At 47.9% G+C, this 15,825-nt stretch overlaps 1 protein-coding gene across 3 annotated transcripts in view; it reads right to left on the bottom strand.

The window, feature by feature from the left end:
* ICE1 (interactor of little elongation complex ELL subunit 1) overlaps positions 1-15,825 on the bottom strand; it is a 46,471-nt gene that overhangs the window by 18,258 nt on the left and 12,388 nt on the right. For all 3 annotated transcript variants that reach the window (XR_014779074.1, XM_084781091.1, XM_084781092.1), the window contains exons 7-13: positions 15,132-15,169; positions 13,557-13,639; positions 13,307-13,346; positions 13,168-13,224; positions 8,367-8,453; positions 6,576-6,979; positions 135-4,829 (exon numbers count right to left, since the gene is read on the bottom strand). Coding sequence is in view for 2 of the 3 variants with exons in the window: in XM_084781091.1 (XP_084637217.1) it covers positions 135-4,829; positions 6,576-6,979; positions 8,367-8,453; positions 13,168-13,224; positions 13,307-13,346; positions 13,557-13,639; positions 15,132-15,169 (5,404 nt within the window). In the remaining variant the exon portion in view is untranslated. The remainder of the gene's footprint in view (positions 1-134; positions 4,830-6,575; positions 6,980-8,366; positions 8,454-13,167; positions 13,225-13,306; positions 13,347-13,556; positions 13,640-15,131; positions 15,170-15,825) is intronic.

Genomic DNA, 15,825 nt, shown 5'->3' with positions numbered 1-15,825 from the left:
CACTATCTTCCTGTATTTCTAATCTACAGGCTAGATATAAACACGTTTCAGTGTTAAGAGGTTATCTTCAGTGTCACTTGCGCTAGCCAGTACACTCATGCTTAATACACCCAGAGAGAGAGGCTGCCACGTACCTTGTTTGTTGTGCTAAATTCATAAACCACTTCTTTCTCTTGATCTCTCATGACAGGCTTTTTGGAGATATTTCCCACATACACATGACTACGAATGACAGGTAGCAGGTCAAAGGAGGACTCGGCTATCTTCCTCAGAGCCCGGGCTATGGCTATGTTATATGACTCTGCCATCCCCCTTGGGTTTACACGCAGCTGAGATGCTGGACCGCAGGCTGGGATATCAGTTTGCTCTTCCTCAGCTGGGACACTTTCAGCTGGTGGGAGTCCTTCTTGGGGGGCCTCAGGGATGCCCTCTGCTGTAAGCTCGCTGGTGTCGGGCTCTGGGGACTCATTGTCCAGGCGCAGCCTTTTAGCACTCCTCAGCGTGGATGCTGCCAGGGTTCTTTTCCCACCTGCATCCTGCTCCACATCCGAGTCTGGAGACTTACCTTGGCTACTGTCACCACCAGAACTGCCCCCCGTTAGGACAAAAGCAGTTGATGTTGAGGTGATAGCTTTGAGTCCTAGGAGAGCACTGACACGGCCTGGCAACACCTTTCCATCCACAGAAGAGCCTCGGGACAGCTGCATGTTCCCTTTGAGGAGGCTGAGGGTCCGGGCCCTGGCAGACAACTCTGGGTACATGGTGTCAAGGATTTTAACAGAGCTCTCCTGGGCCCCGCTCACAGCAGCATGGCCTGGTGCACAGGATGGGAGTCGACCAGGCACGGGAAGTGCGTGTTTTGGTGTAGCAGCACAGAACTGCAAAGGAGAGGACATTATCCTTCCACTGGCTACTGCAGTGGAAGGGGAAGGAGAGGGATCCAGAGGGGAGGCCTGCTGGAGCTCTTCCGGCCATGGAGACAACACAGGAGGCGCTGGCACCTCACACAAGGGGGAACCGTGGCCAGCAGGTGAAGATTGTGAGGATGGACTAGGACTTGGTATCAGAGGAGATCGTGACCGTGATGTCCTTGGAGGTGTGGCTATTAGTGGAGGGAGCAAGGGAGGCAGTGGAGGCCCCACTTCTTGCCGGATCTTGCTCAGAGTATCAGGAGAACAGTTGGTGGGGGTGGATGTATCTGCACCTGCCATGGTGGGCTGAGCTTCGCTCCTTGGCACTTTTGGATTTGTTCTTTCCCCTGGTGCTGGCTGAGGGACTCCATTTAGATACACTTCCTCTCTGCTGAGTCCTGGTGGCTTCGCTAGCTTGCTTGACTGGTCTTTGTTGGAAATCTTTGATCGACTCTTATTTTTACCAACTGGCTCTAATTTCCAGTTACAATACGTGTGATCAGATGCAACTTTTTCAGTCTCAAGCATCTGGTCATACATCTGGGAACGAATCCAGATGCTTGGTTTCACAGGTCTGTTCCGAAGACGACTCTTATCAAAATTGGCACTCTGACCACTGCTGCAAATATCCTCCTGGGCATCAGAGAGAGCACCACCACACAGAGGCTCTTGAGGTAGCGGGCCAGCAGGACTAGCTGTGGGGGACTTCTCCACAGAACCATCGTCCAGGCCTTCCTGACCCTGGGCAGGAGCAGCATCCTCAAGAGCATCACACAGAATGACTTGCTCCAGGCCAGGGGAGAGGGCAAGGCCACTGATGATCGTCCAGTTGTCCCCCTTTTCGATCACGAGGTCTTCATCGTTATTTATAAGTACATTTATAACTTCGGAAGTCACTGCAGAGATCTGATAGTGAAATGCTGTCTCTGCCACACAGTCCGAGCCCTGCTGTGTCCTTGGTGGGGCTGGAGAGTCAGAGCTCAGGGCCAACAGCTCCACAGGTTCTGTCAGTCCCTCTTCCCCAGTGCTGGGACACCCCCCAGAATTGGTCTCATCCTCAGATCTGCTCTGAATGTGCTCAGGGTCAGACGGGCTACTTCGTGGGGAGCTGCCTCCAGCACCCACAGTTGCTGGTTCTGGCAGCTGAGCAGTGTGGGACACGGGGCTGGGTGTTTCCTCAGGCAGAGTACTTTCCGTCAGATCTTCAGCGACCTGGCCATGATCCATATTTACAAGCAATACATGCTCGGTATCCTTCCCTCCACAGGCCCCAGAGTTAGTGTCGAGATTTTCCCTGGTCTTGGTGAGAACATCAGATGGCATTTCCTGAGGACACTGAACACGTTGGTGCGAATCCCTGACATTACAGTTGTCTCTGTCTGCCTCATTGGAGGCTCTCAGTAGCTCTTCTTCGCGGAACCTCTTCTCACATTTCCTTCTGGAGACCTTGCTTTGCTTTGACACTTTGCTCACTTCTTCATTTAGGGTTCCTTTACTAGAACTTTCTGAAACAGAAGCCCTTGAACTACAGTCCCTTACCTGACAACTTTCAAGAAACATTACCATCTCTGATGTAGACTGCTTGTCTAGGTAAAGAAAGGTGCTCAAGTTGCATTCCTGTAGCGCTGAGGTCAGGGCTCCTACATCTGAGGCGCGCCCTGCCTCACCAGCCACAGCCTTTGGGTCTCCCAAATGTTTCTGCAAGTCTCTTGATGCATCCTGCTGTCTGTGCTCCATCACAGTTTCAGCCTCATGCTCGCCCTCACTGCAACTAATGGCCTCATCCTCTACCTCAGTGTCCTCCTCTCTCTGCTCTCTGATGCCCGTGTAGCAGTAGAAAACCCCAGGGAGACTGCTTTGGGAAGTCCCTGGGGTCTCCTCATCTACACTGCCAAGGACTGAAGGACAAACAGGGCCTGTCCATGCACGAGTTCTAAGACCCCTGCTTGGCACTGTGGGAGGTGCACTGGCATTCCGTGGAGCACTAGGAGAATTTCTTGCAACTACAGGGGCCTCACTGTTTGGCTGGTGATGGGCTCCACGGCGCGTATGTTTAGCAGGACAGCCTCTGGATGCCACCCTAGATGGAAGGAGCTCCCTAGCCTCCAGCCTGCTGGCACCTGACTGTGTGGTTTGGGGAGACTTCCTGGGCCTCTGCAGCAAGGGCTCATTCCTGACACACAGGCTCTGGAAGAGATTGTCTTCAGAGGAGAAAGGTAATTCATAATCTGTGGAACAACAAAAATTCTCTGCCAGCAAGGAGCCACTTGGAGAATCACAATTCGTTTTTCGCCAAGATACAGGAACTTCTGGAGAAGGGCTTTCTTCATCAGTGACCCCCTCAAGGTCCTGTGTTGTGGGGTTTCCATCTCTAGCATACTCTGCTACCGATGACGCAGGACTTCTTTCCTCGCCATCATCTGTAGCTGGGCTTGGTGTGTTCCCACGTGGCTGCCAGTGCTCCAGGCTGCAACTCTGCATCCTCTTGGGCCTTGCCTGCTTCGTTATGACGGACACTTGGTTTGGCAACAAAGCAGCAGCTGCCTTGAGTTCCGGAAGGAGGATACTTTTTCCAGAAGGTCCACGCATGGCTGCCAGTCTGCTGCTCTGTGGGACTGGTGCTACCTTCTCTGGCTGTAGCCTGGTCCTTTGTTGTTCTGAGGTAGCTCTGGGTCTGCCCCCATTACCTCGCCTTAGGACATGACTGCGGTGCCACGAGGTGCTGTCGGTAGGGGCAGGGCTCCTTTTGGCGGAGCCAGCCTGAGACTGTGCTAATGATGTCCAGTCTGACTTAGGCAGTGTGAGCATGGGACCTCGGCCTTCATCCTGCCCACCTCCCGGCTTCTGAAATATTGACTGGGGAAGAGAGCATGCCTTTGCTGTGCTTTTTGAAGCCCTGAAGGGTTCCAGGCGCCTGCTCTTCCAATCACTAAAGGTAGATGTTCCTAATTTTGACTTGGGACACAAAGCAGTCAAGCTGTTTTCTGGGTCATTTTCGTTTAGAAAACGTGCTGCTGGCTCAGATTGCAGAAGAAATGTGTTTAGAGTTCTCATTGGTGACTTTTGTTCTGATCGCTGCTGGTCCCTGCAGGTAACTTCTGCTGGAGAACTCGCACTGACACTGCCTAGCCATGAAGCCTGGTGGTTACCGCAGACAGACACAGGTACCGAGGTAGCAGAGGAAGAGGAGGGAAGACTGGCTGAACGGCCACGCCGTGCTGCGACTGTGTGTGTGCCTGACTCTAGAGTGCACTCCTGAACATCTCTTTTCTCTCTCTGAAAATGGCCAGAACCTGCCACATGGTGCAACTTGGAAGCAAATTCATCAGAGAGTGTCCATTTAGAAAATTCTGACTGGGGTGCGCACAGTGCTTTTGATGACACGGTTTTTCCTTCAGATTCTGTGAGTTCACTGAACGTCCTCTTGCCAAGGAGAGAATAACAAATATCTGATTCCACAGTTCCAGCTCCCTTCTTCCGTGCTGGGCCTCTAGACGCCATCTCTGTGCACAGTCTCCTATTATGCTTAAGCAGCCCTTTCCCAACTTGCACAGACTTATCCATCTCCCTGACCTCCGCCTTTCTTTCTGCCTCTTGTACAAACTCTCCTCTGTCCCTCACGAATCTAGATGGTGCTATCCAGTGCCTTCCCCAAGCTGGAGATGGTGGGGCTGGTGGTTCTCCCAGTTCTGCTCTGCCAGGATCAAATCCAACACGTGTCAGTTTGTTTGCAGCTTGCTCAGCTTCCTGCGACCTGGGCTTCTCCACACATGTATCACTCCTTCTAATTTTTTCAAGCAAGTCAAGATAACCCAGTGACTCTGCTGTATAAGCTTCTGAAACCAACTCCACAGAGCTTCTAAGAGGGGCAGAGCTGCTGTCGTCGCTAGAATCCATGAACTCGCCAAACGAGGATTCCTTAAAGTAACACAAAGCACAAAGTCACCATCAGCACAAAAATAACACACTCAAGAGCGGCCGCTTCCTGCAGACACTCTCAAAATCATACCATCTGAGTGCCAGTCTAGGCAACACCCAGGCTGTGTGTGCTCTCACACATTCCTAGTTCTGGGCTCTGTTCAAGAAGAGGCTTGATACTGAGGTTTATGGTGCTCTGGCTCCTCCATCACTCTCTAGTTCCCCTCTTGTTGGACTCGTGCCCAGGCTAGCCTCTGAGCCATGTTATTACTCTGGGGACTGCACAGATCCTGACACACACACCCTCACCCTCCTTACTAAGCTGTCTCTTTCTCCACCATGTTCTCCAGCCCTAACTAGTGGCTCCCCTCTGAGTTAACTGCCTCTCTTATCTCATCAAAGCCCGCCTTTCCTAAGCACAATGGATGGGTGAACGCAAGTGCTGGAACACAACTATCCTAGTGTAAAAAAGTTAGACAGCCTCTCTTCTGGCTTTCCTCACATTTCCTCCACCTGTCTTTCTTCCCTGCCTCTGTCTTCACTTATTTTCTACAGGTGCCCAGGGTTCTGGCTGGCTCCCCATCTCTACTGAATGCCACCACAGCTACATGGCTCTACACAAACAATGTCCTGTCCATCTCCAAGGTATCATGTGTGTTCATTTTAGATGAGCCAGTCCGTGGTAAGAAGTCAGTAGGAACATCAATATATTCATACAATTCCCAAGCCGGCCTCTAACACATTTTAGAGCTGTTTTGCAACTGTTTTGACTCCATCTCCCCTAAAGACCACAGTGAAAATGTTATCGAGCACCAGTCCTCAAGACATTTTTAAGCTAGACCAGCCTCTGTGTCCCCAGCGGTGCAACCTGTGTCCAGATATTAAGAACTAGTCCTGAGAAGTGTTCCTGCTTCTAAACTGTTGCTCCTATTCACACTGTGACTAGACACAAACTTTCTTACGAAAACCTGTCACAGCCCTTGCCTTTAGTCTAGGATTTCCCACCTCCCTAGCAATGCATGAGTTCCTCAGGGAGACTCTGTCCAGAAACAGCCCACATCACTTCCCCAAGCCACGTCTGCCTTGTGTCACACATCGCTGTAAAGCGGGTTCTCTCCTGAAACTACCTGCTCTTCATAGCTTTCTTTTGCAGCCTCTCCTGGGCAGAGCCCGGTCCTCTCAGGCAGTGCCCCACAGTCCTGCTGAGTTCTATCAGAGCAGAGGAGCGCCACGCCTGGCCCGACATTCACAGAGCAGCCCGGCACTGTATCAACTATCACCTCTGAAGCCACATTACCTGACTAGGTGTCTGAAGGGAAGTGCATGCCAGGTCTCTCGAGGGAGCAAACAGTATGGAAAGATATGCCAAGGCTGGGGTGCTCCTGAGTGTAGGCCAGGGATGGGAGACATTGAGATTTTTCTATCTTTGGAAATAGGCCATGTCTGCCAGAGTATGCCTCATTCCCTCCACATTTATCATGTTCTAGCAATAAAGACAAATGCCACCTTCCCACAAAAGAAGTAGAATTAAAGATAAAAACAATGCAACCATAATACAGGGTGAAGATATCACACCGCATATGTTGACCCAAATGGCCCTGGTACAGCCATAACATACTCTTATGTTACTTCAGAGTTAAACTGGCTAAAAGGAACAGTTTTGCCTGTCTACACTAATACCTTTGAAACACTTTAGGCAAAGAACAAACAATCCACATGGAATTAAAAGTCAGAAAGCCAACTCACAGGTGCCAGGGAGGTAGGTAAAGAGCCCAGGTGTGGCGATGCCATCGGAGGAGGAGAGGGCACTGGAGACAGAAGAGGAGGGGGAAGTTTGAAGAAGTCAATTGCTGCTTGAAGATCCTCATCAGGACAGTGTTCACCGTTATAGATGGTGGTCCTGTTGTCATCACCAGGCCTCTGCACGGAGACTGCAGAATGCTGCTCTTCATGAAGCGAGTGCTCAGTGCTGGGGCTTGCTCCACCAGGCGGCTCTTCTTCTGCACTTTCAGAAGAAGTAAAGTCACCCTCCATCTCCATGGACAGCTTGGTGAAGAAAGAGGGCATGTCTGCAGTCCTGCCAGGGCTGCCTTGCCCTTGGAACAGCTCATCTTCCCCAGAGGCTCTGGTGTTTCCTTTGGAAGGTTTTTCTGAGCAGGAGAGATACAGGCATCACATATTTAATAGTGCCAAGAAACTTATTAATTACATCCTGCTAACAGTCAAATTACTAGCACAATTAACTTGAAATAAACAGCTTTCAGAAGGTCACCAACTAGCTTCTAGAGTTATTGTGTAGACTGGGTCAGGGATGTGGATAGAGACTGGTCCACTGAGGCACCAGGGGCAGCTTACAGCACAGCAGCAGAGACAGAGGCCTTCCTGCCTTACCACACACTGGGAGACACTTTCTCTTCAACAACAGTCTCATGCACCTTGTACAGAATGCCTATGGATAGCTTTGACATTGGCTGGTTTCAGGTTGTTTTTCAGAACGATAAAACTGTCTGCCTCAGGTTGTGGGCAGAGACCTATTTCTCTGCCCTACTAGCTCCCTCAAATACTGCTAGCATGGTGTGTCAAACGGGCAACTATACAATTTTGTGGAGGGGGGGGAGTCTTGAGTTTCATGAACTTCCGTTAATATGTGTCTGACAGCATCATAGCATTCAACAAGTTATACATGAATCAGACCTGTCAAGAGAGTGGGATTGTGCCAGTGGTACAGAGACTCAAAATAAGACTGGGACAGAGAAGAGACCTAAGCAGGACAAGCATGGATGAAGCACAGGAGCTGCTCTGGAGTAGCTTCCAGTAAGTACAAGATTACAATACACTGGAAAGGAGCACGCTACACTGAGACAAGAAACAGACAGCAGAGTCATCGTAGGACAGGGAAGCCCGGGCTGCCATGCACTGGGAAGCAGCAGAGGACAGGGAAGCACGGGCTGCCATGCACTGGGAAGCAGCAGAGGACAGGGAAGCACGGGCTGCCATGCACTGGGAAGCAGGAGAGGACAGGGAAGCCCGGGCTGCCATGCACTGGGAAGCAGGAGAGGACAGGGAAGCACAGGCTGCCATGCACTGGGAAGCAGGAGAGGACAGGGAAGCACAGGCTGCCATGCACTGGGAAGCAGGAGAGGACAGGGAAGCATGGGATGCCATGCACTGGGAAGCAGGAGAGGACAGGGAAGCACAGGCTGCCATGCACTGGGAAGCAGGAGAGGACAGGGAAGCATGGGATGCCATGCACTGGGAAGCAGGAGAGGACAGGGAAGCACAGGCTGCCATGCACTGGGAAGCAGGAGAGTACAGGGAAGCACGGGTCTCCCACATGCTGCCAAGTGTGCCTCAGTTTCCCTCCAAGTGTTCTGGCTAGAGCTGCCACCATAGGTTGGCTGTATTTGACAGACTGGACCCACACCGCTTCATACCGTCCAAGTGCCCACTAGGCTGCCCACTGGAGGCACCATTGCAGCCTGTGGCACATGCCGTCACATACATGCATGCGTAAGGAGCCTCTGTGGTGTCCCTCACCTGCGATGCGCCTGCTGCTCTCTCCGGACAGCCTGTGTGCAGTGTTCACACATAGCCACAGCTCTTTCAAGAGAACTTTTACCTTCCCTGTAAACAGCAAAGCACCAAGATCAGTCACAACCCTGTGGAACAGACTTCTTATGCAGCTAAGAAGTGGCATCTGAAGCTCCCATGCAGCCACTGAGCATAACTCAGTTAACTGTTAACAAGTCACGTGATGCTTCTGCTGAAAACTGAAGGCTTGACATAGGTTTGTCTGCTCTTTTTTCTTTCTTCTAGATCAGTGGTTATCAACCTTCATAATGCTGTGACCTTAAATACAGTTTGCTAATGTTGTAGTGACCCCCAACCATAAAGTTATTTTTATTGTTACTTCATAACTATAATTCTTTAATGTAAATATCTGTATTTTCCAGTGGTCTTAGGCAATCTGCATGAAAAGGTCATTCAGTCTCCAAAGGAGTCTTGACACATGAGAACCACTGTTTTAGGGAAGGACTCAGAAGATCCAGTCTGTTTGTTATTAAAGGTATTAAGGGCTTTACTCTATTCACGGGCAAGCAAGTTACCATATGCCTTCATGCCAGACTGTACAAGATAGGTACAACAGTAGCAGAGCATCCCTCAGCGACATCAGTCCTTCAGCAGAGCCACCAGAAACCATGCAGCAAGCAGCCAGAGAACTGAAAACATCAACGCCCATGAGGGGGAGGGGTGGAAACAATGTCTTCTGATGCCTGCAGAGGGCGCCCAAGCAGCAGGGAGGAGTACACACTTTCACTGCTGCTGAAGCACTGACCCATACTCAAAGACCAAGGGGAAGTGTGAGCCAGAGGCCTGATGAAAAACACAGGAACAGTGTAGTATCAGGGCTAAAGTTTCTTTCTATAACTCATTAAATGCACACATTTTAAAACCCCATCAAGGCAAAATATAGTCATGAAATACAAACATACAGAGCTTGAGGTGAAGCATGGGTTATTTTGAGGCCAAATCGAAGTTCTCTAATAGTGTCCGTAAGCCTAAGTTTCTAAAGCAAGCTTTATTGAAATGGATAACACTTGTAACCCAGATCAAGAGAATATTAGACAGATCAATCTTTTATAATCTCCAGGAAGCAACCATGGATTTTAATATAGTGCAGTCGTATTAAAGATATTATACCCTATCACCCCCAAGATGAAGTCCACGGATGGGAACACAAGACAAGCATGGCTGACATATTACAGGTAAATCTGTACAGATACCCCCCCACCTGTCCTATTCCAGGCTGATACTGTTATCACTGGCAGGGTCTGAGCTCCAGCCCAATGGCTGAGAAGCTTACCTGAATTAGGGTTTAGCCTACCCCAGAGCCTGTTTCCAAACACTGTAATCCCCTTTGCTTAAATGACCTGGCCACAATCCCGCTTAGGACATAGACCCAAAGCAGCACATAAGGAACCTTAAAGGGAAAAAGTAACTTTTCCACCCTCCTGGAGGACAGTCACAATGCATGGAGCACACAGGCCTTCTCATGAATGTCCCCAAGGCTAGCCCTTCCCAACAAGCAAAGTCCTCAGAACAAACAGCACTGTTGTAGCTATAATGCACCTATGTTTAAGCCCTGAACAGTTTCTTCTTATACTACAGTCTAGGGTCCTCACAGCTGTTGCTGTGTCACGCTGTATCAAGGGCATCTTCTGTAGTCATGGTGAGTATGGCTACAGCAAGGCCTGGCTCAGCTTCCTCTAAAGGAGTTTACTGCTGACAGCTGCTCCTCCTGAGAAACTTGCCCTGTTCAATACTGCTGAACTGAAGCGACACTGGATATACAGATGTTGAGGGATGCCTGACTTTTTTACGCTCCACCCTTGTTATCCTAGAAAGACTTTAGGTCTTTCTCCAGATACCTGATGGTTCACCTGTTATTTGAGAAAGGGCAGCTGCCTTATCTTCTTCATACTGTAGGTTCTCGTAATATGCAACACAACAGCAGCACACTATCTGTTCTGACCCTTTCCAAGTGTACTTCTGAACACTCTGTGGCCAGAAACAATGATCTCCTGAAGAGTGCCCTGTCATCTACTTTGCACACCTGAGTATGACACTGGGAACAGAAAGTGCAGTGTGTAGAGCCTGCACAGGCACAGGCTTTCCTGTTCTTAATCACATTTACAGTGGGTTTCTGTTTCCACAGCCAGCACCATAATCCAGCACCAGATCCAAAGGCCCAATCACTGTAGCCACCATGTTTTCTGTTTTTGACTTAAGGGAGGAGATACTTTTTAATCAGTGTCACCTGTACATGTTTAGTTGTTATCAGCCAACCTTCATGAAGTTCTGAAAACATCCTAGAGAACTCTGTGTGTGTGATTTACAGAGTCCACCCCAGAGCCTGCTGCCAAATACTGCTGTTCTTGTGTAGCTGCTTCTGTAGCCTCTTATAACCTCGTCTTTCAAAGATGCACATGGAAGCTTCCCCTTGAGCATGAGCCATTTCCTCAGGAATCTTGGGCAGTTTGTCTGGCATCGTTCCAAGTGCTTGGGTAAAGAGCAGCAATATTGTCTAACAGAGAGTAATCTACCCCAGCATTCGAACTCTTTCATCTGCATGGAGGGTTTTGAAGTCTGGACCACTGCTTCCACATGGGCACTGCTGAGCCTATCCTAAGTCAGCCCCATACAGTCGATATTCTGTTAAACTTGATCTGAGGCATGTGTCCTACTAGCTTGTGAGAGGTGTGCTCTGCCCTGGTGGTATTAACACCTGCTTGTGCGCGCGCGCACACACACACACACACACTGTACTTTCTGCTCAGGGATTTTCCTTTTCTTCCTTGTCAATATTCCTTCCAAGCTCTATTCACCCCTCTGAAACCTTCAAGCAGATGAATGCTGAGACTTCTGGCTTCTTTTTCCAGGGAATTGCCATCTTTGATGCTGTTCCTTTATAATACTTTCTCAGAGACCCCACACTTCATGTCCAAGGGCAGGAAATCAACCTATTAGTCAGCCAACATTTCATCTACGTAGCTGGTGTTTTAGCTTCTCAAGGTTCCTACACCTCATGTGATGCCAATGGCCCATGAGCATGTTCCTGAACATGCATTCACTTTTCTCTATAGACACTAAACATCTAAAACAGAGGTCCTCAACCTTCCTGGTGTTGCACCTTTAATACAGTTCTTCATGTTGTGGTGACTCCAATCATAAAGCTATTTTTGTTGCTACTTCATAAGTGTGATTCTGCTACTGTTACAAACTGTAATGTAAACATGTGTGTTTTCCAATGGTCTTAGGCAACCCCTGACCCCTGTGAAAAGGTCATTGTCAAGGAAGCTACTTCTATTTTTGGAGACAGTATATCACTAGCCAATTGGCTTCTGATTTGATATGCTGACATTCCAAGGGCTGAATTTAAGCCACCAGCAGGTTCAGGTACATGGCTTTGTTTCAACTTAAAGTAAGCCTTTTTTTCACTGGAATTTAGTAGGAGTAGAAGTGGCCCAGGGAAGCCTTTGGTAAAAGAAATTTGATTCAACCCTCTTCAGTGCCAAACATGTCAATTACTTCCTAAAGCCAAGCATTAATGAGGAAAACCACTAAGGGAGCAGTTCAGAATTAAGAAGCCAATGCATCAATAGACAATATTCCTGTCCTCATCAACAAGGAAGATAAAAAATACAACATAAAATTATATGGGAAAATAACAAGTTCTTTGAGACTGAAGACACTTTTAAAACCTAGGATGTGACGACAAAAACCATGAGAGGAGGCATGGGGTCCTTTTCAGCAGAAAAGGTGGCAACCAGACTTCTCCTACAGAAGGGAGGACAATTATATTCATTGGTGGACAACTGGCTAGGAAGGTGAGCTAGTCAGACCTCAGCAAGGCTGGCTAAGACCCCACTTTCCACACCAGGTAGGAGAGGGCACTCAAACTCAAGAACTCCACAGAACAGCCTCTTCAGCACCATCAGCTAAACCCAAGACCAGAAAAAACAAAGGAAATTATTGAGAACTGTACACTTGGGTTTCACTTCTCATTTATACTTTGACAAAAGCCAAGTCTTTGTAAGACTAAAATACCTTCATCTGCTACTGTAGCATTTTAATTTTATCTAAAAAAAATAAATAAAAACAAAAACAAGAAAACAAAAAAACAAAACAAAACAAAACCCAACCAACCACTTCCAAGATGTAAGAACATAAATTCAAAGTCCTATCCTCATTTTTAAAACAGACCAGAAAGAGGAGGCAAGCAGCCAAGGGCCAAACAATCCATTGAGTATGTGATGCAATGGCCTAGCCAGCTCATCTGCAGCCAGGCCTGCTCATGGCTACTGCAGAGGCATGCACTCCACGTCTGTCCTGCTGTGTTCTGAAACCAGCAGTGCATGGCTTCTCATGTATGGTTTCCTCATATATAGCTATCCCCAGAAAACACTGCAGAACCATGGCTACAGTTGCCTGGGGGCTACATTAAGCACCCAGGAAGCTTAATGAATTAATCTGATTGGCTATAATCTAGACAGATCGGCTATAATCTATCTTTACTTGCTGAAAGGTGTGAGACCTGTATAAATATGCTTCCTTTCCCAAACAATACCTTCTTCTACTCTTCCATATATTTTGTAAGAAAATAGTTGGCTTTATGCACATGTATAAGAAACATGTGTATATTCAAACCTAACAAGCATCCAAAATAACAAAGTCTCTACAATGCCATATTTTTACAGTTAGGGTAGGGTGAGAAGCACATAAGCCTCAACTACAATGAGCCATTCACAAAGCCAAGCACATTAGCCAGTGTACTCACTTTTATCTATGCTTCCGTGAGAGTCACTTGAGATCTGTGTTCCAATGTGTCTCAACTCTAAAAACATACAGAGAAGGGTTTGAAATAAACATTGCACATGAAAACTGACTCTCCACATAAGCATTAACTCAAAACTCACCCTTTTCATTTGTCTGTTTGGAAATTTCATCAAGCCTTTCCTGTAGGAGGTGGGGAAGAAACACCAAGAGTGCTTATACTGTACCAAAGCAGACACTAGGGCAAAGGTCAGACAGTGACTACAGCCATACCTTGGATGCCACAGAGGCCTTGAGTCATGAATATAAAGTGTGTGCCTCTTTCACCCAGTACCTGTGTCCACAGAAGCCCCAGTCAGGGATGTAAAGTGTGTGCATCATTTTACCCAGTACCTGTGTCTTCTTAAACTCCTTTTCAAGTATTTTCTTTTCATTTCTCAATTGCTTGAAGTCCTGAGTTTGCTTGACAGCAGCCTCTATGTTTAACAGGTACAGCAAAGTAACAGAAAGAGTGGTGGGTTAGTAGCCCAGTCAGATACAGTCCAGTGCAAGCTTTGCTCCATGTCAGACAGAGTGCACACTCATTAAGCTACTGAACTGACTAAGGCTGTGAGGATCCTTTCCCCAGCAGGCACAGCAACTCCAAACCCTTCCAAGCAACACTGCAGCCGCCCAGAGACAGTGTGCAGAGCTTTAGACTGAGCAAATCATTCATTCCTTTTTGATTCAAAAGTATCACACAACGCACACACCGGTAAGAATCTAACCAGAATTGACATCACAAAAACATGTAAATGCACCACTGCAAAGGGAAGCGAAGTCCTATAGACACCAATAGCAGTTCTTTTCTTTTTGAGTTTGACTGTCCCCAACACTCTTAGGGTATCCTACCGATTTCGAGGGAGTTACTTTTGGCTCCTTGAAAATAAAGGCCACATTTGGCTTCACAGAAGGACTGCTCTCAAGGTTACACACACCCTCTCGGGCACTCCCCTCAGCTCCACATGGAAGACAGGATGGGCTGAGAACACAGTCATGCACCCACTGCCTGTCAGTGTTCAGGAGATGGATATTACCCAAACATCTGTAGAGTTGATATCTGAACTGAGGATGAGAGGAACTTCATCCACTCTTGTTCTAAATAACCTTTTGCAACTACATTTGGGCTCTTACGTACACACCTTACACAGAAATACCTCATTCTGAAGCAGAACACAACTGCTGTGCTGCTGGGAGTCCATGTAAACAGACACTGAGGACCAGGTGGGGCACTTCACAGAATTCTCTGTATGTGTGCCAGAACTATCTACATTCAGCAGTTCCTTGAAATCAACTTGGCATGGCCAGAGTCTTACGAGAGAAGGGAACATCAATTAAGAAAATGCCTCCATAAGATCAAGCTGCAGGCAAGCCTGTAGGTCATTTTCTTAGTTAGTGACTGACAGGGGACATCCCTGGGCTGGAGATGCTGCGTTCCTATAAGAAAGCAGGCTGAGCAAGCTACAAGAAGCCAGACAGTAAGTAGCACTCGCGGCCTCTGCACCAACTCCTGCCTCCAGGCTCCTGCTCTGAGTGAGTTCCAGCCTTGGCTTCCCACAAATAAACCCTTTGTCTGCAAGATGCTTTTGTAACAGTGTTTATCACAGCAATGGAACCCTGAGTAGGACAGCACATGAAGTGGCAACCTTTTCTAGTAATCACCAATTTCAATTGGAAAAAAGAAAGAAATACCTAGAATTGAACCACGGCATTTCTCTCCATGCCGCCTGTTTTTACAGCAAAGGGTTACAGACAAGAGAAGGAATGTGAGCACTAGCACACACTCATGTCCACACACTGAGCTGACTACTGAGGAGAGTGGCACACACCTCTTCCTAGCATGCCCTCTGACATTTCACAGCCTCACACTCACCCCGGGTCTCGAGGACGACATGGCTCTGCTGGCCAGTGAACAAAAGCTGCACTTACCTTCCAGCTTCTTCACCTTGGCTTCTAGCTTCTTCTTCCTAATCATAAAACCTTTTTAGTTAGATAGCAAAAGAAATTACAGTTCGTCGCACATAGTTTTTTAATTACTAAGATTGATATAAGAGATCTTCACTCACAACTAGTAGCACATGTCAACTAAATTCCCAGCAATTCATCTTATGGTAGAATGAGGCTAAGAAAGAACACTATACCATTTAATGTACAGTATTTGTAAAATGGGTTTTTAAAAACCTGACTTCTATAGAGAAACACAAAATGAGCCTATTGAGTCTTTGCCACAAACACATGTGTGAGCTCTCTTTTGGAATAGTAAATGTCATCTCTGGACTGTGCCCAAATGATCTGTCTCCTGGGTCATGCAGCCCTGACCCACCACTGTCAGGAGCATGCAAGTGAGCAAGGGAATCAGCAAGGTGGAGGCTACCCTGCTGTAAGACAGATTTTTCAAAGTAAAGAAGCCAAGAAGCTCAGGGAAGTCGCTGAAACGTGGCCATGTCACGGTCCCAGCAAGCAGCAGCACGTACAGCTCCACAAGTGTTTTGTAAGTGGTATAATTAGCAAGATGCTTTTAATAGTCCAGTTCAGTAACAACAACAAAGGCTGCTCTGCAGCGAGACACTGCCATCGGGTGATGCCTGTAAAGGACCAGTGCAAAGACAGGAGGCCCAAGACT

Source organism: Acomys minous (genome assembly GCF_964271855.1).
Source record: "Acomys minous genome assembly, chromosome: 5".
NCBI lineage: Eukaryota > Metazoa > Chordata > Mammalia > Rodentia > Muridae > Acomys > Acomys minous.
Note: the sequence above shows the minus strand (reverse complement) of the source record. Positions and strands in the feature narration are given on the sequence as shown.